The sequence below is a fragment of the Hyperolius riggenbachi genome, chromosome 11, assembly GCF_040937935.1.
Source record: "Hyperolius riggenbachi isolate aHypRig1 chromosome 11, aHypRig1.pri, whole genome shotgun sequence".
NCBI classification, from domain to species: domain Eukaryota; kingdom Metazoa; phylum Chordata; class Amphibia; order Anura; family Hyperoliidae; genus Hyperolius; species Hyperolius riggenbachi.
In genome coordinates, this window is record NC_090656.1 from 35588139 (window position 1) to 35610424 (window position 22286).

At 48.2% G+C, this 22286-nt stretch overlaps 1 protein-coding gene across 3 annotated transcripts in view; it reads right to left on the minus strand.

Moving 5' to 3' along the window:
• Nucleotides 1–22286, minus strand: part of CDH13 (cadherin 13) — a 1882652-nt gene that overhangs the window by 1184055 nt on the left and 676311 nt on the right. For 2 of the 3 annotated variants that reach the window (XM_068261396.1, XM_068261397.1), the window contains one exon: nt 369–640. In XM_068261396.1, coding sequence (XP_068117497.1) covers nt 369–640 — 272 coding nt within the window. The remainder of the gene's footprint in view (nt 1–368; nt 641–22286) is intronic. The other variant, XM_068261398.1, reaches the window with a different exon arrangement.

The window sequence follows — 22286 nt, forward strand, 5'->3', positions numbered from 1 at the left end:
CTATGACCCGGCGTGTGTTTACACAAAAGGAGGGAGACAGCGCATCTCTGAGTGCAGCCGCTGCCATCACGCTCTCACCCGTGGCACTAAAAGGTAATTGTGGCTGTCAATATACTTTTAGCAGGGTGCCGGGGAGCAGAACAGTAATGGCCCAGAGGGGGGGGGGGGGAATGTTAGGGGGCTATGCTGTAGTTTGCCCCAGGGCCCCTTGAACCGGCCCTGAGCACACCCAGTACTAGTCTGACACAATCTTTGATACAAAAGGTGGTAACATTTGGGCATTACGGTGCACAGTTGTCACTGTTGAGCACACAGCTGCTCCGCCTCCCTCCTCCCTGTGCTGCTGAGATATTGTAGTTAGCACTTACCTTCAACAGATCCTTATCATTGTGAGACTCTGCTGTAACTGCAGTTCTATCCATAAATAGTTCATCGCTTGTCAGTGGAGGGAGGACATGGGCCAGGTCATGTGATCTGTGCTTGCAGGGAGAGAGTGGCTGTTGACTCCTCCTTGGCTGCCACACTGGGGAGCTGAAGGAATAAGGGAAGGACTCCCATGAAGCTTTCTGTCCAATTAAATCGCACTGTAGTCTCAGCAGGAAAAGGAACGTAAGAATGCAGCCAGTCAGGTAATTGTAATCTACAAATTGTAAAAAAAGTATGTATGCAATAAAGTGCACAAACCTTTGTGTACAGATAATAATGTAGATTTACTATTGCATGCATTAAAAAGCAGGGGAGGGGAACCTATGGCTTTAAATGACAACTGTAGTTAGAGTGATAGGGAGGCTGCCATGTTTATTTCCTTTTAAACAATACCAGTTGCCTGGCAGCCCTGCTGATCTATTCGGGTGCAGTAGTGTCTGAATTACATCAGAAACAAGCCTGCAGCTAATCTGGTCAGATCTGACAATAATGTCAGCAACACCTGATCTGCTGCATGCTTGTTCAGGGGCTATAACTAAAAATATTAGCGGCAGAGGATCAGCAGGACAGCCAGGCAACTGGTATTGCTTAAAAGGAAATAAATATGGCAGCCTCCATATCCCTCTTGATACAGTTGTCCTTTATTGGTTAGCGCTCTTGCCTTGCAGTGCTGGGTCCCCGGTTTGAAACCCAGTCAGGTCAACATCTGCAAGGAGTTTGTATGTTCTCCCTGTGTCTGTGTGGGTTTCCTCCGGGCACTCCAGTTTCCTCTCACATCCCAAAAACATACAGATAAGTTTATTGACCCTAGACTACAAAACATACACTACACAATGCATACATAGACATATGAGCATGGTAGGGATTAGATTGTGAGCCCTTCTGAAGGACAGATAAGTAACAACACAATATACTCTGTACAGCGCAGCAGAAGATGTTGATACTATATAAATACTAAATAACTATAATGATTAAAGAAGGAATTCTCTGTATGAGACGGAATGTTTTCAGTTTTCTGCCTCACATGGAAAACTCATAAGGTTACGGAATAAACGGTTGGCAGAAAATTCCTGTTCCCTACAAGGCAATGTTACATCTCGCTGCTGACTGAGTTCCCACCAGCTAGAAGTGTTAAGGTAGATGGCCTCTTAAAAGTCATTTGGAGACTAATTGAGGAGGTAATAGCTGGGTATGTATAGAGGGTGAGAGGGGCAATCCACTCCGTGAAATCTGTAATTACAGAGTAGGGGAGACACAGGAAGTGATATACAGAAATAACTCTGCTATATCTTACATACGGAAAGCTAATCACTATGATATCAGGTGGGCATTTCTACATAGATTTGTCTTGTTAGGTCATATCCTATAACAGCCAGGCGGTGAGTGTATTAGTGGTCACATGACTGCACTTGTAGCTGCGCAACAAATGGTAATCATTTATCTTTTTTTTATAAATATTATTATAGTGATTGTTACATCATCACGCTAATTTACAAATATTTCTGCCAAATATTTTTGAGTTGGAGATGGCAGGAGCTGGTTATGGAGTTAAGATGAGGAATAAAAGAGAGAGAAGAGTCAAATGTATATTTTATACATAGGCACACACATGCATTTTAAATTTCACAAATATTTCACCATAGTGGTCCCTTAAAGGACACCCGAGGCGAAAATAAACTAACTAAATAAACGATTGTATCTATCTTCCTTCTCCTAAAAATGACTTTTTAAGATATTCCACAATTTTATTTTATTTTTAAATCTAATTTTTAAGCTTTACCTGTTTTATTGTTTTTGCTCAATGACACATTTATTGAAGTATGCCAGAGCTAAAATCTATGAACTACTGACCCTTTTTATCTCTTTCCTGCTCTCAGAATCCATTTTCTGCTAGGAAAGTGTGTTAGGTTTGGTTCACATTAGGCTAAAAAAGCTTACATTGCTCTCCGATGAGCGGAACACAGCAGCGGAAGCAGTGCTTTCCCAATGGGAAAGTTCACATTGCTCCCTGCGTTCCGCTCGTTGGAGCGGACGTTCTCGACCTACACGATCCTTCCGCTTCGCTTCACAGAACGGAACGCAGTGCAGGAGCGGATGCGTGCCAATGTGAACCCGGCCTTATAGTTGGAATTTCTTATCAGTGAGGGTCACACTGTAGTCACTTCCAGTCACTGAGTCAGCCACTTACATGCCTGATATTTAACTCTTTCCAGCAGAGAAAGAAAAAAAGGAACACAGCCTAGTTATTTGTGTGCTAGGCACTGTCCATACCCATGTCTATCTCATCATGTCACATGTCACCTCGGGTATCCTTTAAGCAGAAGCCAGGAAGCGGCTGTATGGGGTATTTATACACGTATTGTAAATGTGAAGGACAATTCCTTAACACGCTTTTTATTATCGTAAACACTAAAAATGACTCATGAACAACATTGTATACACATCTGAATGCCACAATTGTAGAAATACACACAGCCGAGTCAGGGACCGTCCTTTGCGAATGTGCACTTTATAATCGGAAATATATAATACATGAACATAAAAAGGTATATTATGAAGGTTTTCCGTATTGTAGCTATACTATATCTCTTGATGCATTTTGTATGTTTATATTTGTATGCTGTTGCCGCACTGTGTGGGTGATGTGTTTATATTCATTTATTATGTACCTGTGAATATAAAGTGCTCATACACATAGGACGGCGGCTGACTCGGCTATCTGCTATACGTGCGACATTGAGACTTTTATACTATAGCGTTAATAATTAATTCTTAGTGTTTACAGTAATGGAACGAATGCTATGTTTATTCTAGTGATAAGCTTACATTTCACATAGGAAAATGGGTGCATCCTATTAGCATTAAGGTAGCATTCCTTTTTCGATATTCTGTTCATATTTATACTGACATGGTGTTTGTATTATGTTAGTGGTAATGTTTTACACAAGATCTCTGAGGTTGCTGGTAAGGCTGGTGGTTCTGAATAAACTCCAATTTCCACCAGAACCATTTTCACGTTGAAATTCCCATTTTCGCCTGACTTGAAATTTTCAGGAAAATGCAATGAGTTTTTGCAGATACACATTTTCGTCAGCATGAGTTCTTTCTAGAAAATGAGTTTTCTCACGCCCGTACACTTTCCATGAATGGTCTCATCCTTCCGAAAATGTGACCTTTTCAAAAATGGTGGCAAATCAAAAATGGCCACATTCGCTAATCACTAGTGGCAATGGGGATGAGTCTTTTTTAGAAATAATATTGGTCTGTTTCTCTTGTTAAACAATTGCCCTGACCATACCCAGTCCACTGAGCAAGTTGCAGAGAGGAGTGTGAAACATGGTGGTGGGTCCATGTCCATTATCATCACGTGTATTAGCTGGTTCTTTGCTGAAACCTTCTACGTGGGTTTCCTTCTTGGACTAGGCATGTTTGAGTGAAGACACTTACATTCTCTCCTTGACATGAGTGAATGTAACAATGTTTCCCATTCTTCATGCATGAAACACCAACATATAGTCCCTCTCTGACCTTTCCCCAAGCATATAACCTGTGAACAAGGAGACACATGGTCTCCATGTTCACAGGCCACTGATTGGCCAATTTTTCCACTTCCGTGTTGTATGAGAGCTTACCTACATAATCTATTCACAGTATTCAAAATCTGTGGCCCTCACACAACATGCCAGTGGTAAAATTGGCCAACCATTAGCCAATAAAGATTGGATGTTCGCTTCCCTGCAGCCTCTGCCTATGTAATCACATCAATTTTTTGTTGCCCAATTTTACCACCTCCATGCAATATGAAGGTCAATAGATTTTGAATGCCAGGAAGAGATTCTGTAGGTAAGCTCTCATACTACATGGAGGTGGAAAAATTGGTTTAGCGAAAATTGCAGCCAAAATGCACCACTGGGGATGATTGTCACAGTTGATTGTAAAGCCTCCATACATGATATCAACAAATTTAGTGTGTATATTAACTCTAAACCAGGGTACATGTACAAAAAGTATTTTTCAAAAAGACTGTAGTTTTTGAGAAAATTGAAGGTTAAAGGTAAAGCACGTTTAAAAACCAGTGCAATGATGAATTGCAGCCGCTTCGATCTCTCTAATTTTGCTATGCTTTAATCTGTAAGGATCTGAACACACTAGCACGCTTCTGTCTGCTTTTCAGCAACTCGTCAATTTACAGACGGATATGCACTGCTGAAAAACGGACAGAATCACACTAGTGTGACAGATCCTAAGGCAGCTTTCACACTTATCCATGTGAATTCCACATGCTATTTTCCCGCATTTTTTGACATGTATGAATCTACGTTTTGCAACTTTTGGGGTATTTTCATTTGTTTTTTTCCTCTGCAGTTTTGTGATTTTTGGCGCATTTGTATGCATATTTTTTGGATTGCATTTTTTTTCTGTGCATACCATACCAAAGTTAACTTTAAGACTACATTTGAACTTTTGTAAAAAAAAAAAAAAAAAAAATGATTTTCTGCATTCCTACTGACTTGCATTTACTCATTTTGGACCGCAAAGTTCTGACCCCCTAAGGAGAACCCAAGGTAGGTTCTAAGAATCCAATTAGCATACAGAGGCTGGTTCTGCATACAATGACAAGCCTCTGTTGCTATACTGTTTCCCCTCAGCCCCCCTCTGCGCTCTGCTGTCCCCCATAAATCAATCTCCGAGTCGGCTGTTTACATGTGAAGTGTCAGTCTGCCGCTCCCCCTCCCTTCCCTCCAATCAGCAGGGAGGGAAGGGACGCAGGCGGGGACCGGAGCTATGGAGGAGACAAGGGAGGTGCAGACTGACACTTCACATGTAAACAGCCGTCGCCAGCACTGCGATTGATTTATGGGGCATAGCAGAGCGCAGGGGGAGACTGGGGGAGACGGTATAGCAACAGAGGCTGGGCATTATATGCAGACCCAGCCTCTGTATGCTAATTAGATTCTTAGAACCCACCTCGAGTTCTCTTTAAAGGATATCCAAGGCGACTGCCTTTAAAAGAAAGGGGTGGGGGAGAGGTGGTACAGTGGTACAGAGAGGCAGGAAAGGGGCGGGGTTAAGGCAGTGAATGGCAAAAGAGAGGCGGGGAAGGGGCGTTCTTCCTGTAAGAGAGAGTGTTTTGAAGGAGTGCTTCTCCTGCAAGGGACGCCCCTTCCCCTCATACATTGCCAACATGCTGCTGTCGGTAGATTTTAGGGGGTCACAGAGCGGAGCAGGAACAGAGAGTAAAGCAGAGAGGACACAAAGGCATGTCATGGAGCACGGAACTAGCCTCTGTGTCCCATCTGTCTCCCCCCCCCCCCCGAATCCACCTTAGGGACACTTTAAAGGACAAGCGAGGTGATGAAATAAAACTATCTTCCAGCCCCTACAAGTGACGTGTATGTCCCTCACCACAGCTCTGGTTTTCTCCCATCTCCAGCTGGCATTTCCAGAAGACGCCGACCCATTGGTGGTCAGAAGGGCCGGTGCTACAATTAAAGCAAGGGGGCAATTGCCAACGGGCCCCACATGGGGTCCCCAAGCCTATCACATTTGAATCCATTTAAATATGTAATTAGCCTGGCTGGGCTGCTGGGTACCACGGCTGTTGGTGGTGGAAGCAGTGGCAGGCAGGTGAAAAAGGAAGGGGCCCTCCCCTCACTCGCCTGCCCACTGATTGCGAATGGACACAGTTCCGTGTCGCCTCTCTGCTGCCCACTAGTAGCGCCTCTCACTACTGCACCACTAAAGGAGTCAGCAGAGATACGGAACTGTGCGATGACGAGAAGACTTGCAGAAGTTCTTGGCGGCGCTAACATGTGAGTTGTACTGTCACTTCAGCTGGCATCACTCTGCATATGGGGAGGGGGGACTACTAAGTCTTGCTACCTATACTGAGGGGGAGGCTGCCTACGGCAGTGCAGAAGTAGAAGTGGCCTGGGAGTAGGGGGGTGGCGGGGTCAGGAGGGCCCCTGAGTTACTTTTTCCCCGGGGCCCCATTGGAGCTAGAACCGGCCCTGTTGGTCAGTGACCTTCAGAGGCTGCCAGTAAGAGTAGGGAGAAGCCTAGAGCTGCGGCGAGGGACACACGTGACTTGTAAGGGCTGGAAGAAGCCCCTGGTAAGTATAAAAAGTTTTTTGTTGCCTCGCTTGCAGGAGCATAACTACAAATCATGCTTTCCATGAGAAAATGTATGCGTGCCCAAACACCAAGTTTGCAAGTCAAACAGCAAGTCTGGCTTTGCAAATCTGGCCTAATTGGCTATTCATGAGGCAATGCTCATGCAAATATGCATTTGCTTTCGCATTCCAAACTATGCAGGGTCAAAAAACCAATACTGCAAAGCGGTTGCCCTGCGGGAATTAGTTTATGCTACATTAGCACTATACAGGAGCACCACGGGGAGGCTTCCCAATGCCCCCATACAACAGGGGGGACCGCAGGGTCCCAGGCTCTCTCACTGCCTGGGAACCACCGCAGCACCCCGGAGGGGGAGGCTGGGTGGCGCAGGCGACCCCTTTCCAAGCGTGGCCAGCATCGGGGAGAGCCGTCTGCATTAAAAACAGGCACTTACCTTAACGTCCATTGCGTTCTGCTGCATGTGCATTAACTTGGGGGCATCACATGAGAAAGGAGTGAAGCATGAACTAATTCCCGCAGGGCAACCGCTTTGTGGTATTGGTTTTTGACCCTGCATAAGTTGGCATGCGAAAGCAAATACATATTTACATGAGCTATGCCAATTAGGCCAGATTTGCAAAGCCAGATTTGTTAGGGTTAAACTTGGTGTTTGAGCATTGCATACATTTTCTTGTTCCAAGCATAACTACAAATCATGCCCACTCCCAGCAAAACTTTGTGAGGGCGCCCAGTATTCACACCCTTTCCCTTGCCTACCCCAGTGACCCTCAAAGCCTGGGGGGGGGGGGCATCTTACAAGTGTCATAAAACATGTGTGGCTATCATTCTCCTTATATTCGTAACAAGTGTAGCCCCAAAAATACCAGCAGGATGGACTCCTTTTTTGAAGGAAGGGAAACATAGTATTTGGGGCCCCCTCGCAACTATGGAGACCCCTGAGTGCAGGGGCTTCTCCCCTGCAGTTACACCCCTACTCACTTGTCCTTTAAAGAGACACTGAAGCGAAACAAAAATTATGATACAGTATAATGATTTATATGTGTAGTACAGCTAAGAAATAAAACATTAGCAGCAGAGATATGGTTCTAATATTGTTTCCAGCACTCCAGAAGCTCCAGTTATCTATGCAAAAGAGCCATTGAGCTCCACAACTTTAAAAGTCTTAAAGTCGCAAAGAGCTCTGTCTTCTGAAGCTTGCTATCTCAACTTCCAGTCACTGTATTTTATTTTTCTCTGCAGAGGAAAGGTCAATAGTTCACTATCCTGCTCTGTAAAATCACTTAGAATGCTGTGTAGTGTGTAAACTGCAAATATTACAGAATGATGCAATGTTAAAATAAAAACAATAAAACTGAAATTAAAAAATATGAGAATATTTTATTTGCTACTAATGTTCTAGTAATTATCCGTACTACACAACCAATTAATTAGATCATAATTTTTTTTTCGCTTCAGTGTCTCTTTAAGTTAAATAAGACCTATTTATTTTTAGCTCTTTTTCACCTCGCTAGCTGCAGGAGAAGAGTTTTATCCAAAAGGTAAAGAAAACAAAACTAATGAGAGAAGTTTCCTTAACTCCGGGCCTGGAAGCTACAGAGATGATTTGCTTATGCAGAGTTCTTCTTCAAACAAGGTTTGCTTGCAGAGTATGGCAGAGGAAGCAGGTACAGTAATGACGAGTGATTTGTGCGCTGCCTTCCATAGCTCAGGGAAATGTTCAAACAATCCACAAACGCAGCAAACACGAGATGCGGCGTGGATATAATCAGTCTCTGCGGCCGGCCACTATACGTATATTATGCCGCCGTACTGTTTGATGTCATATTTCTGCCTCTGGAACAGACAGCGGTGTGAGGCCATTTGCATTGTTGGAAATCTTCTTTAGACAAAGTGTGGGAGAAAGATTTGTCATACGCACAGTTGTGACTGCGGGGAGAGAGATAGATGGGGGCAAGGAAACGCAGCTCTTTATTTTTGTGCGCTGTGGTCCAGGTGTTGAGGAGGCAAAACAGCAATTACCACAAAAACCACCGGCAAACATTATTCTGTGTTCCAGGACAAGTGCATCATGGGAAATCCTCAAAGTGCCAGTTTAGTTTTTTGCTTAGCGGGTAACTTCAGCTGCTGTTATCAAACAATGGAACAGTAAATGCTATAACATTGTGTATATTACGTATTGTGAAGCGGATGAAGAAACATCCAGGGAAGAATTTAGAGAGACGCTGGACACCTTCCTGTGTTCCCAGAGTCACTCTGTTACTAGCAGAAGCTTCTTCTTCAGCCAAGAACATAACCAAAAAGTAAAGAGACAGCAGCACCATGGAGGGAATTGGAACTGCAGCGAAGGACCTGCTGGGGGCTGGAGGGAGCCCTGGTGTAAGGAAACGCGGAAATGCCGCCGTCTCTCAAGGTGAGGCGGCTGTTTCCGCGTCCAGCATGGCGTCACAACGCGGAAAAAACGCTGCATGCCGCATAGGCAGTGCGGCGGAATCCGCATCAGAGGCGGCCCCCGCACTAGATACATTGCATGACAGTACTGGTGTGGCTGGGACTGATAGTCCACCAAGATTCAGACTTACACGCGCGCGAGCAGAAAGGCAGAGTTTAAATAACAGTTAGAAGGGTGTCGGCTGACCAGCTGGGTCAGCTGACAAATTCCACTGCTCTCATTGGACCAGCAATTAGGGAGGTCCTGGAAAGGTCCTAGAGTATATATACTGCTGGTTGTTCACTTGCTCTTTGTCTGGCGTGCGATCACATACGTGGGAGCACCCAGATCCGTAGTCAGATCCTGAAGTGTGCCGGGACCAGCTGGAGCTGTAATCCTACACTTAGCTAGATATTTGATAGCTAAAGTACTAGTTTGATTGTGATTATATGTTATGACTTTTGCCTGCCTCGACTATCCTCCTGAACTCTGACCTTGTACCTCGATATTTCTGATACTCTGTTGCCGAACCTCGGCTCGTTCCAAGACTCTGTTTCTGCCTCCTGATTTTGTACCCCGATATATCTGATACCCCGTTGCCGAACCCTGCCTGTACTTTGACTCCGCCTTTGCCTACTGTATTTGTACTTTATCTGTCCGTGTGTGTACGACCTGGCTTGTCTGACCTCGAGAACCGACCTCACGATTGGAGGCGGTTCCCAGTCCTGTTAGTGACACTTCTTCCTGAGTGTCACTCTCGGACTTTCCTTCCTACTGTCAGTCTGACTCCTCCCGTCTTGGAGAGCTCAGGTCTGCAGAAGGAATACGTGCAGTTCTCCTTGCTGCACTGAGGCCTAGGCCTCCTAGTGTTACTGTTACACCAAAACACTACACTCTACTCAGGCGAACAGAGGTTAGTTTGTATATCGGATTATCGGTGAGACTGCAGATCACTTATAATCTGGTATATATCTGTATTTCCGGCGATACTGCAGATCACCGGTAAATCAGATACTCTCTGCGCCCACCGATCGTTACAGAACGCCAGACCCAAATACAAAATGGACGCAAACACTGATTGTCTGGGTGTACTTGCCGCTTCGGTGGACAACATCAATCAAGTACTGGGCACCCACATAACTCTTATTGATGCCCTATCAGGGTCTGTACAAACCCTCCAGACATCAGTGAATCATGTGCGATCCTCTCCTAGCTCTGACATACGTATGCCTGTCCCTGAAAGCTTTTCCGGCCACAGATCTGACTTCCGGAATTTTAGGAGTAGAGTATTTTCCTATTTTGAGTTGAGACCCCAATCTTCGGGTACTGAGACCCAGAGGGTCACGTTTATTAAAACTTTGTTGTCCGGCGACTCCCAGTCATGGGCATATAGCCTGCCCACCGGAGACAAAGCGCTTACCTCTGTAGAGGAATTCTTTAAGGCTATGGCGGTAATTTACGACGATCCAGACCTTGCCTCGACTTCTGAGCGGAAGCTCAAGCTATTGCGTCAAGGCGAAGGTCCGGTCGAAGATTAGGAGGTGGTCAGTTACGGCCAGGCGGGACACTCATGCCCTGTTAGATTGTTTCTTGTCAGGGCTGTCCGATGAGGTCTCTGACATGATGTTAAGTCAGCCCGAACCCAGAACAGTCGATGTGGCCATCTCAGCGGCCATCCGGATCGACCGCAGGCTGGGCTACCAAAGGCAGACCAGGGGTAGTTCCCGTGTCAGAGGGGTGTCTTACGCCACAGCCCCAGTGATTCCACCTCCTACTGTTTCGTCTTCTCCGGTCTTGCTTCCATCCGAGCCAATACAGATTGGTCGGTCAAAATTGACCCAGGTGGAGCGAAGACGGAGAATGACCGAACAGCTGTGTCTGTATTGCGCTGAAGGGGGGCATATAGTACGAAACTGCCCTAATAAGCCGGGAAAACGCTACCGCCTGGGAGTGGTAGGGGGTAACACCCTGGGCGTCCGACTTTTACCCTTAGAAGAAAAACGGTTGCTTCTTCCCTGCACCATTACGTGGGAAGATAAAACCGAGGTCACGGAAGCCTTTATCGATTCAGGCTCCGCGGCAAATTTTATGGATTTTGAGTTTGCTAAGAAATTGGGTATCCCACTCACACCTGTACAACCACCCATCCAGGTTACGGCAGTGGATGACTCTCCTCTGCAAGGGAGTCACCCACTGTCTCAGACACCAGAGGTGGGAGTCACCATAGGGGTTCTGCACTGGGAAAAATTACAATTCTTTGTGTTGCATATGTCTACTTCCACCATTATACTCGGCATGCCATGGTTGCACCTTCATTCTCCGCACATCGATTGGGCCACCGGCCAACTGGTTTCTTGGTCAGCACGCTGCTTTCAGCAATGTTTAGGGAAGGTGACACTGGGCCAAACCAGGGTTCATGTACAAGGGGTACCTGAGCAATATTTAGAATATTCTGATGTGTTCTGTCCCAAGGCAGCAGACAAATTACCCCCACATCGCTCTTTTGATTGCCCCATAGATATCCGTTCTGGTTGTATGCCTCCTCGGGGTCATCTGTACAATTCATCTGGGCCAGAAAAGTTGGCCATGCAAGAATATATCCGTGAGAATTTAGCCAAGGGTTTCATTCGTCCGTCCCGATCGCCTGCTGGAGCAGGTTTCTTTTTCGTTAAAAAGAAAGACGGGGGCCTGCGGCCCTGTATCGATTACCGGGGACTGAATAAAATCACGGTAAAGAACCGATATCCGTTACCCCTGATAGACGATTTATTTACGCAGGTCACAGACGCCAAGATCTTCTCAAAACTGGATTTACGGGGCGCGTACAACCTGGTACGCATAAGAAAGGGTGATGAGTGGAAAACGGCCTTTAACACGCCAGACGGGCATTACGAGTACCTAGTGATGCCCTTTGGGTTATGTAATGCCCCGGCCGTTTTCCAGGAACTCATCAACGAGGTCTTCAGAGAGGTGTTGGGGAGATTCGTGCTGGTCTATCTAGACGATATACTTGTTTTCTCCAACAACCTCTCTGAGCACAGAACGCATGTGAAATTTGTACTCAGCAAACTAAGACAAAACTCGTTATACGCTAAACTTGAGAAATGTATTTTCGAAGTAACATCTGTCGCCTTTCTGGGTTACATTATTTCCACCACGGGCCTGTGTATGGATCCCGCCAAAGTCTCTGCTGTGTTAGAGTGGCCCCAACCCATGGGGTTAAAATCTTTACAGCGGTTCTTAGGCTTTGCGAACTATTACAGAAGGTTCATAAAGGGGTATTCCACGGTCATTTCACCCCTCACCAGTCTTACAAAAAAAGGGGCAGATACTAACCACTGGACTCCAGAAGCTCTACGAGCATTCTCCACTCTGAAAGACTTGTTTTGCTCAGCACCCATTCTGAGGCACGTTGACACTTCTTACCCCTTTATTGTTGAGGTGGACGCCTCAGAGGTCGGGGTAGGGGCTGTGCTGTCTCAGCGATCAGGGTTGCAGGGAAGATTACATCCCTGTGCCTATTTCTCTCGTAGGTTCTCTCCGGCAGAGAGAAACTACGATATAGGCAACAGAGAGCTCCTTGCCATTAAACTTGCCTTTGAGGAGTGGCGTCATTGGCTGGAAGGAGCAGAGCATATGATTACGGTATACACCGATCACAAAAACCTGGAATACATCGAGGGGGCTAAGAGGTTAAGTCCCCGTCAGGCTCGATGGTCGTTATTTTTTTCGAGGTTCAGGTTCCTGATTACATACACCCCGGGCAGCAAGAACGTTAAGGCAGATGCTCTGTCCAGATGCTTTGAGCCAGAGACAGCCGAGCCTCCTGCCCCAGAGTCCATTATCCCACAGAGGCTAGTGTTAGCGGCAGCTGAGACTTGGGAGGACTGGACAGAGACCCTGAGGCCTTTTCAGCAGGATGTCCCCGAAGGGAAACCTGAAGGGGTGATGTTTGTACCCCTACCCTTTCGTCTCCGCACTTTGCAGATGTTTCATTCTCACAAGAATGCGGGACACCCTGGGGCATCTAGAACTCAGGATCTAGTATCCAGGTGTGCCTGGTGGCCTTCTTTAGCAGCAGACTGCAAGGAGTTCGTTAGGGAGTGTGCAGTTTGCGCTAAGAGTAAACCCTCCCGGCTGGCACCTGTGGGTACCTTGCAGCCTTTACCCACCCCGAGTGAGCCATGGACTCATTTGTCCATGGATTTTGTTAGCGAACTTCCCAAGTCAGAAGGTATGTCGGTCATTTGGGTGGTAGTCGACCGCTTCAGTAAAATGGCCCATTTCGTGCCCTTGAAAGGACTCCCCTCAGCCCAGGAATTGGCCGACTTGTTTATTACACATGTCTTCCGGCTGCACGGCATTCCGGAAAATATAGTGTCGGATCGGGGAGTCCAGTTCGTTTCTAGATTCTGGAGGGCATTCTGCCAACAGATGGGCATGAAGCTGTCATTTTCATCGGGCTACCACCCACAGACCAATGGGCAAACGGAGAGAATCAACCAGTCATTGGAGCAATTTTTGAGGTGCTACGTTGCGGAGACGCAGAGCGACTGGGTTAAATTTCTGCCCTTCGCGGAGTTCGCACAAAATAATTTGAAAAGCTCTTCCACCGGATTCTCTCCGTTCCAGGTTGTGTCTGGAAAATTGCCCAAGTTCTCACCATTTCCAGTGGCCTCCACCCCGTTTCCAGCTCTGGAGGCCTGGCAGAGGTCTTTTAAAGACATTTGGCGCACGGTGAGAGATAGTTTACAAAAGGCGTTTTTGAGTCAGAAGGGTCAAGCTGACAAAAAACGCTCAGTGGAGTGGAGGTTCAGACCAGGGGACTTGGTCTGGGTATCTACACGTCACTTGACCCTGAGACAACCTTCTGACAAACTTGGTCCCAGGTTCGTGGGTCCATTCCCGGTTGCTAGGAAGATCAACGAGGTCACATATACCATTGATCTTCCCACCAGCATGCGGGGAGTGAGGTCCTTCCACGTATCACTTCTTAAACCCGCAGTCCAGGTGGGTCCCACTCCTCCTCCTCCTGTGTTAGTAGATGCCCAACCTGAATATGAAGTGGAAAAGATTTTAGATTCCCGCACGGTTCAAAACTCGGTTCAGTACCTCGTACATTGGAAAGGGTACGGCATTGAGGAGAGACAATGGGTACCGGGTTCACGCATGCATGCAGACGAGTTAAGAAGGGAGTTTCATGCCTTACATCCCGAGAAACCTGGTAGGAGTTGTCCGGAGTCCACTCCTCGGGGGGGGGGGTACTGTAAGGAAACGCGGAAATGCCGCCGTCTCTCAAGGTGAGGCGGCTGTTTCCGCGTCCAGCATGGCGTCACAACGCGGAAAAAACGCTGCATGCCGCATAGGCAGTGCGGCGGAATCCGCATCAGAGGCGGCCCCCGCACTAGATACATTGCATGACAGTACTGGTGTGGCTGGGACTGATAGTCCACCAAGATTCAGACTTACACGCGCGCGAGCAGAAAGGCAGAGTTTAAATAACAGTTAGAAGGGTGTCGGCTGACCAGCTGGGTCAGCTGACAAATTCCACTGCTCTCATTGGACCAGCAATTAGGGAGGTCCTGGAAAGGTCCTAGAGTATATATACTGCTGGTTGTTCACTTGCTCTTTGTCTGGCGTGCGATCACATACGTGGGAGCACCCAGATCCGTAGTCAGATCCTGAAGTGTGCCGGGACCAGCTGGAGCTGTAATCCTACACTTAGCTAGATATTTGATAGCTAAAGTACTAGTTTGATTGTGATTATATGTTATGACTTTTGCCTGCCTCGACTATCCTCCTGAACTCTGACCTTGTACCTCGATATTTCTGATACTCTGTTGCCGAACCTCGGCTCGTTCCAAGACTCTGTTTCTGCCTCCTGATTTTGTACCCCGATATATCTGATACCCCGTTGCCGAACCCTGCCTGTACTTTGACTCCGCCTTTGCCTACTGTATTTGTACTTTATCTGTCCGTGTGTGTACGACCTGGCTTGTCTGACCTCGAGAACCGACCTCACGATTGGAGGCGGTTCCCAGTCCTGTTAGTGACACTTCTTCCTGAGTGTCACTCTCGGACTTTCCTTCCTACTGTCAGTCTGACTCCTCCCGTCTTGGAGAGCTCAGGTCTGCAGAAGGAATACGTGCAGTTCTCCTTGCTGCACTGAGGCCTAGGCCTCCTAGTGTTACTGTTACACCAAAACACTACACTCTACTCAGGCGAACAGAGGTTAGTTTGTATATCGGATTATCGGTGAGACTGCAGATCACTTATAATCTGGTATATATCTGTATTTCCGGCGATACTGCAGATCACCGGTAAATCAGATACTCTCTGCGCCCACCGATCGTTACACCTGGTAAGTAAATCTGTCCTCCCCCCCCCCCCTTTCCCCTTCCTGGCATTCCTTTTAATCTTCAAACAGTGCTTTCAAACTTACAATAAAAGTATCACATAATAGAATTATACAAGCGACACGAGATTACAGCAATGCTGGAAAGTTTCTGCAACAATTTCTAATTTTCACCTACACTTGTGCGTGTCGTGAGTTGAAATCCCAAATTATGAGCCGTTAGTGCCTTATCATCGTCTGACAGCCAGAAGTGACTGTGAGGATTCATCCTCTTTCCCAAGGGATCCCTGCACAAATTGACACTAATTGCCTCTCTACTTGACAGTTCAAGCAGCAAAAACAAGAAATAAGCACGCGCCTTCTCTGCCTCACCCCTCGGCCCAGGCGGGAGAAATTAACATAAAACTGAGCCACACAGACCGGGCAGCTGCTGCCACCAGAAATACATTTTGGGGCCCTCACACATCATCAGGCCTTGTCCCCCCCTCCCCCCCCCGTTAGTCAGTAGCGACCCCCTGAACTTACTTCCGGGTCGGGTGGTCGCGCTTACTGTGCAGGCACTGCCCGGAGAAGCATATCCGTGTACACGGTCACGCAGCTACACTATGTAGTTGTCATGTCACAACTACGTAGTGAGCCTGCTTAGAGCTCTCCCTCCCAGCCGCGTGAATGTGTACAAGGATACGCTTCTCAGGGCAGCGCCTGTGCAGTAAGCCGTGGCCACCTTGACCCAGAAGTAAGTTCAAGGAGTCGCTACTGACTAATGGAGGGGGACGAAGGAGGATGGGGGAGCTTTGGGAATGAGGAGAGCCCACTAAACATGCCTGCTACCCCCGGTTTCATTTTATTTTACACTAAGGTATCTTAATGCCAGCAGGTTGGGGGGGGGGGGGGGGGGCAGGCCCCTCACTCTAGTGTTAGTTGTTCCTCCCCTGATGATGGCCCTGGCTGCTGGCCTCCCTCTTATGGGTCGTTACAGTCTCCTGAAAAAACAGAACTCATATGGGCATTTAGTAAGGGCCTGAAGCGGAGCAAAGTGAATGTGGAGGGCCCAGCATGATGGGGTAGCCGATCCCCCGGTGGTGAATGGGTTAGTTTTTGGGGGCGGGGTTGGCCCGAAAGACGAGCGGGGAGAGTTGTGGGTAAGGCGGCAAGGGAAGGGGGCGGGCTCATTCAGCTTCAGACAGCGTAGGTGAGAAGCTCCCGCTCTCCCTTCCTATTTATTGGTTTAGGTGTATGAATGGTTAGGTTTTGTGTGTTTGTCTTTGTGTTGTCTGTCATTGCAGCCGGAGGGGTAAAAAGGGGGCTCCAGAGGTCGGTTACTTGTGGAGTGGATTTGTCGCGGGGCAAATCCGGTTGGATGAGGTCACGACATGAGGAAAACGATTATGGGGCAGGCAGCTGTCCCCGAGCCGGTATACGCGGCTGGGGGGCGGTTACAAGGCTGCATGTCACACGTGTGTTCTTTGGGTATCTTTCATTCGGTACCTCCGGACCCCCTGTACTCCAGCTCTCTGTGAGAATCCGAGATGGTTATTTTTGTAATGTTTATGATGTTTTGGGTTATTGTTAAATTTGGTTAAATAAAGTGGGGCTGCTCTGGCCTAAATTATTCCAAAGCCACATAGTCTGTGTGTTTATTTAGGGGTGTAAGGAAAAGGGGTGGTTGAAGGGGAAGGAAAAAAGGGGGAAATAGGCTCTACCATTATCATGCCAAGTTGTGTCTTCAGGAAGGATTTTGCTACTGCATCTGTGTGTGAGATTGGTGGGGTTTAGCAGATATACAGTACATAACAGACTTAAAGTCTGGGAGTAATTCAGTTTTGTAGATATATAATACCCTAAACAATGTTACACTACACCCATACCTCCCAACTTTTTGAGATGAGAAAAAGAGACACTTAAGCCATGCCCCTGCCACACCCCTGGTCACGCCCCCACCACGTCCCTAGTCACGCATACCATAACGATTTCATAAGAAAAATATGTTGTTTTATCATTCAAACCACACTGGTCCTTTCTGTCCTGGTTCGTTTTCCTTCATAGTAACATTTTAAAATGAGTAATATATCAATTTAAAGGATGTGAATAAAGTTTAGAGTCAAACATTTTTAGTATAGAAATATATATATTTACATAGAAGGAGGGACAAAGTCCTGAAAGAGGGACAAATGAAAGGGAAAAAGGGACAGAGGGACAGGGCTTCCAAAAAGGGACTGTCCCTCCGAAAAAGGGACAGTTGGGAACTATGATACACCCAATGTACTCACACAATAGCAAGGATATTCTTTTAGAGAAAAAAAGTACTATTGAAGCAAATCTTTTTTACTTTATTGATACAAATCGTCCCACTATCATTATTTATCAATAAACATATAAAACATCCTCTTCAAGAGATAAAAAACACTTTGAGCTGTAAATTGAACTTTGAGGGACAGCATAGCAAGCGTACATTCCTCTTTACGAAGTAACAATACCCAATAGGGATACCACACTGTAATTGGAGTTTAATAAGTTAGTGTGGCACAACGTTTTTAAAGTAAAACGCAAACCAACCTAAAATAGTTAGAAATGTGACACAGTCACATGATAGCATGTGGTGACCCCAGCTAGTGACAGCAGGTGGGGCTAGGCAGCAGTGATGACCTGTAGTGACAGCAGCTAGTGACAGCAGGTGGTGCTAGGCAGCAGTGATGAAAGGTAGTGACAACAGCTAGTGACAGCAGGAGGTTCTAGGCAGCAGTGGTGACCTGTAGTGACAGCAGGTGGTGCTAGGCAGTAGTGATGACAGGGAGTGACAGCAGGTGGTGCTAGGCAGTAGTGATGACAGGGAGTGATAGCAGGTGGTGCTAGGCAGCAGTCAGGGGCGTAGCAATAGGGGGTGCAGCGGTAGTGACCGCATCGGGGCCCTTGGGCCAGAGGGGCCCCGAAGGGCCCTCCCTCAACTACAGTATTAGCTCTCTATTGGTCCTGTGCTCATAATAATCACTTCTATAGATACTTTGAATAGTGGTAATCATCAACAAGCTGTTCCCCATCCCATTCTTGCACCTCTGACACTGTAGTTGCCATTGGCAGGGATTGCTATGTATAGAGTGCTTGGGGGTAATCAGTAACAAGCTGCTCCCCATCCCATTCTTGCACCTCTGACACTGTAGTTACCATTGGCAGGTTTTGGTGCGCCGTATCAATTGTTATGTATAGAGTGCTTGAGGGGCCCCATTGTAAGACTTGCATCGGGGCCCACAGCTCCTTAGCTACGCCACTGGCAGCAGTGGTGACCTGTAAGGACAACAGCTAGTGACAGCAGGTGGTGCTAGGCAGCAGTGATGACAGGTAGTGACAGGAGGCGGTGCTAGGCAGCAGTGGTGACCTGTAGTGACAGCAGGTGGTGCTAGGCAGCAGTGATGACAGGGAGTGATAGCAGGTGGTGCTAGGCAGCAGTGGTGACCTGTAAGGACAACAGCTAGTGACAGCAGGTGGTGCTAGGCAGCAGTGATGACAGGTAGTGACAGGAGGCGGTGCGAGGCAGCAGTCAGTGGCGTAGCTAAGGAGCTGTGGGCCCTGATGCAAGTTTTACAATGGGGCCCCCCAAGCACTCCACACATAACAATTTATATGGCGCACCAAAATCTGCCAATGGCAACTACAGTGTCAGAGGTGCAAGAAGGGGATGGGGAACAGTTTGTTAATGATTACCACTATTCAAAGTATCTGTAGAAGTGATTATTATGAGCACAGGATCAATAGAGAGCTAATACTGTAGTTGAGGAAGGGCCCTTTGGGGCCCCTCTGGCCCAAGGGCCCCGATGCGGTCGCTACCTCTGCACCCCCTATTGCTACGCCCCTGGCAGCAGTGATGACAGGTAGTGACCGCAGGTGGTGCTAGGCAGCAGTGATGGCAGGTAGTGACAGCAGGCGGTGCTAGGCAGTAGTGATGACAGGTAGTGACAGAAGGCGGTGCTAGGCAGTAATGATGACAGGTAGTGACAGCAGGCGGTGCTAGGCAGTAGTGATGACAGGTAGTGACAGCAGGTGGTGCTAGGCAGCAGTAATGACATGTAGTGACAGCAGGCGGTGCTAGGCAGCAGTGATGACATGTAGTGACAGCAGGCGGTGCTAGGCAGTAGTGATGACAGGTAGTGACAGCAGGCGGTGCTAGGCAGTAGTGATGACAGGTAGTGACAGCAGGCGGTGCTAGGCAGTAGTGGTGACAGGTAGTGACAGCAGGTGGTGCTAGGCAGTAGTGGTGACAGGTAGTGACAGCAGGTGGTGCTAGGCAGTAGTGATGACAGGTAGTGACAGCAGGCGGTGCTAGGCAGTAGTGATGACAGGTAGTGACAGCAGGTGGTGCTAGGCAGCAGTGATGACAGGTAGTGACAGCAGGCGGTGCTAGGCAGCAGTGATGACAGGTAGTGACAGCAGGCAGTGCTAGGCAGCAGTGATGAAAGGTAGTGACAGCAGGCGGTGCTAGGCAGTAGTGATGACAGGTAGTGACAGCAGGCGGTGCTAGGCAGTAGTGATGACAGGTAGTGACAGCAGGCGGTGCTAGGCAGTAGTGATGAAAGGTAGTGACAGCAGGCAGTGCTAGGCAGCAGTGATGACAGGTAGTGACAGGAGGTGGTGCTAGGCAGTAGTGATGACAGGTAGAGACAGGAGGTGGTGCTAGGCAGTAGTGATGACAGGTAGTGACAGCAGGTGGTGCTAGGCAGCACTGATGACAGGTAGTGACAAGCAGGCAGTGCTAGGCAGTAGTGATGACAGGTAGTGACAGGAGGTGGTGCTAGGCAGTAGTGATGACAGGTAGTGACAGGAGGTGGTGCTAGGCAGTAGTGATGACAGGTAGTGACAGCAGGTGGTGCTAGGCAGTAATGATGACAGGTAGTGACAGCAGGTGGTGCTAGGCAGCAGTGATGACAGGTAGTGACAGCAGGTGGTGCTAGGCAGTAATGATGACAGGTAGTGACAGCAGGTGGTGCTAGGCAGCAGTGATGACAGGTAGTGACAGCAGGCGGTGCTAGGCAGCAGTGATGACAGGTAGTGACAGCAGGCAGTGCTAGGCAGCAGTGATGAAAGGTAGTGACAGCAGGCGGTGCTAGGCAGTAGTGATGACAGGTAGTGACAGCAGGCGGTGCTAGGCAGTAGTGATGACAGGTAGTGACAGCAGGCGGTGCTAGGCAGTAGTGATGAAAGGTAGTGACAGCAGGCAGTGCTAGGCAGCAGTGATGACAGGTAGTGACAGGAGGTGGTGCTAGGCAGTAGTGATGACAGGTAGAGACAGGAGGTGGTGCTAGGCAGTAGTGATGACAGGTAGTGACAGCAGGTGGTGCTAGGCAGCACTGATGACAGGTAGTGACAAGCAGGCAGTGCTAGGCAGTAGTGATGACAGGTAGTGACAGGAGGTGGTGCTAGGCAGTAGTGATGACAGGTAGTGACAGGAGGTGGTGCTAGGCAGTAGTGATGACAGGTAGTGACAGCAGGTGGTGCTAGGCAGTAATGATGACAGGTAGTGACAGCAGGTGGTGCTAGGCAGCAGTGATGACAGGTAGTGACAGCAGGTGGTGCTAGGCAGTAATGATGACAGGTAGTGACAGCAGGTGGTGCTAGGCAGTAGTGATGACAGGTAGTGACAGCAGGTGGTGCTAGGCAGCAGTGATGACAGGTAGTGACAGGAGGTGGTGCTAGGCAGTAGTGATGACAGGTAGTGACAGGAGGTGGTGCTAGGCAGCAGTGATGACAGGTAGTGACAGCAGGCGGTGCTAGGCAGCAGTGATGACCTGTAGTGACAGCAGGTGGTGCTAAGCAGCAGTGATGACAGGTAGTGACAGCAGGTGGTGCTAGGCAGTAGTGATGACAGGTAGTGACATCAGGCGGTGCTAGGCAGTAGTGATGACAGGTAGTGACAGCAGGTGGTGCTAGGCAGCAGTGATGACAGGTAGTGACAGCAGGCGGTGCTAGGCAGCAGTGATGACCTGTAGTGACAGCAGGTGGTGCTAAGCAGCAGTGATGACAGGTAGTGACAGGAGGTGGTGCTAAGCAGCAGTGATGACAGGTAGTGACAGGAGGTGGTGCTAGGCAGTAGTGATGACAGGTAGTGACAGCAGGTGGTGCTAGGCAGCACTGATGACAGGTAGTGACAGCAGGCAGTGCTAGGCAGTAGTGATGACAGGTAGTGACAGGAGGTGGTGCTAGGCAGTAGTGATGACAGGTAGTGACAGGAGGTGGTGCTAGGCAGTAGTGATGACAGGTAGTGACAGCAGGTGGTGCTAGGCAGTAATGATGACAGGTAGTGACAGCAGGTGGTGCTAGGCAGCAGTGATGACAGGTAGTGACAGCAGGTGGTGCTAGGCAGTAATGATGACAGGTAGTGACAGCAGGTGGTGCTAGGCAGTAGTGATGACAGGTAGTGACAGCAGGTGGTGCTAGGCAGCAGTGATGACAGGTAGTGACAGGAGGTGGTGCTAGGCAGTAGTGATGACAGGTAGTGACAGGAGGTGGTGCTAGGCAGCAGTGATGACAGGTAGTGACAGCAGGCGGTGCTAGGCAGCAGTGATGACCTGTAGTGACAGCAGGTGGTGCTAAGCAGCAGTGATGACAGGTAGTGACAGGAGGTGGTGCTAAGCAGCAGTGATGACAGGTAGTGACAGGAGGTGGTGCTAGGCAGTAGTGATGACAGGTAGTGACAGCAGGTGGTGCTAGGCAGTAGTGATGAAAGGTAGTGACAGCAGGTGGTGCTAGGCAGTAGTGATCACAGGTAGTGACCGCAGCTGGTGCTAGGCAGTAGTGATGACAGGTAGTGACAGCAGGTGGTGCTAGGCAGCAGTGATGACAGGTAGTGACAGCAGGTGGTGCTAGGCAGCAGTGATGACAGGTAGTGACAGCAGGTGGTGCTAGGCAGCAGTGATGACAGGTAGTGACAGCAGGTGGTGCTAGGCAGTAGTG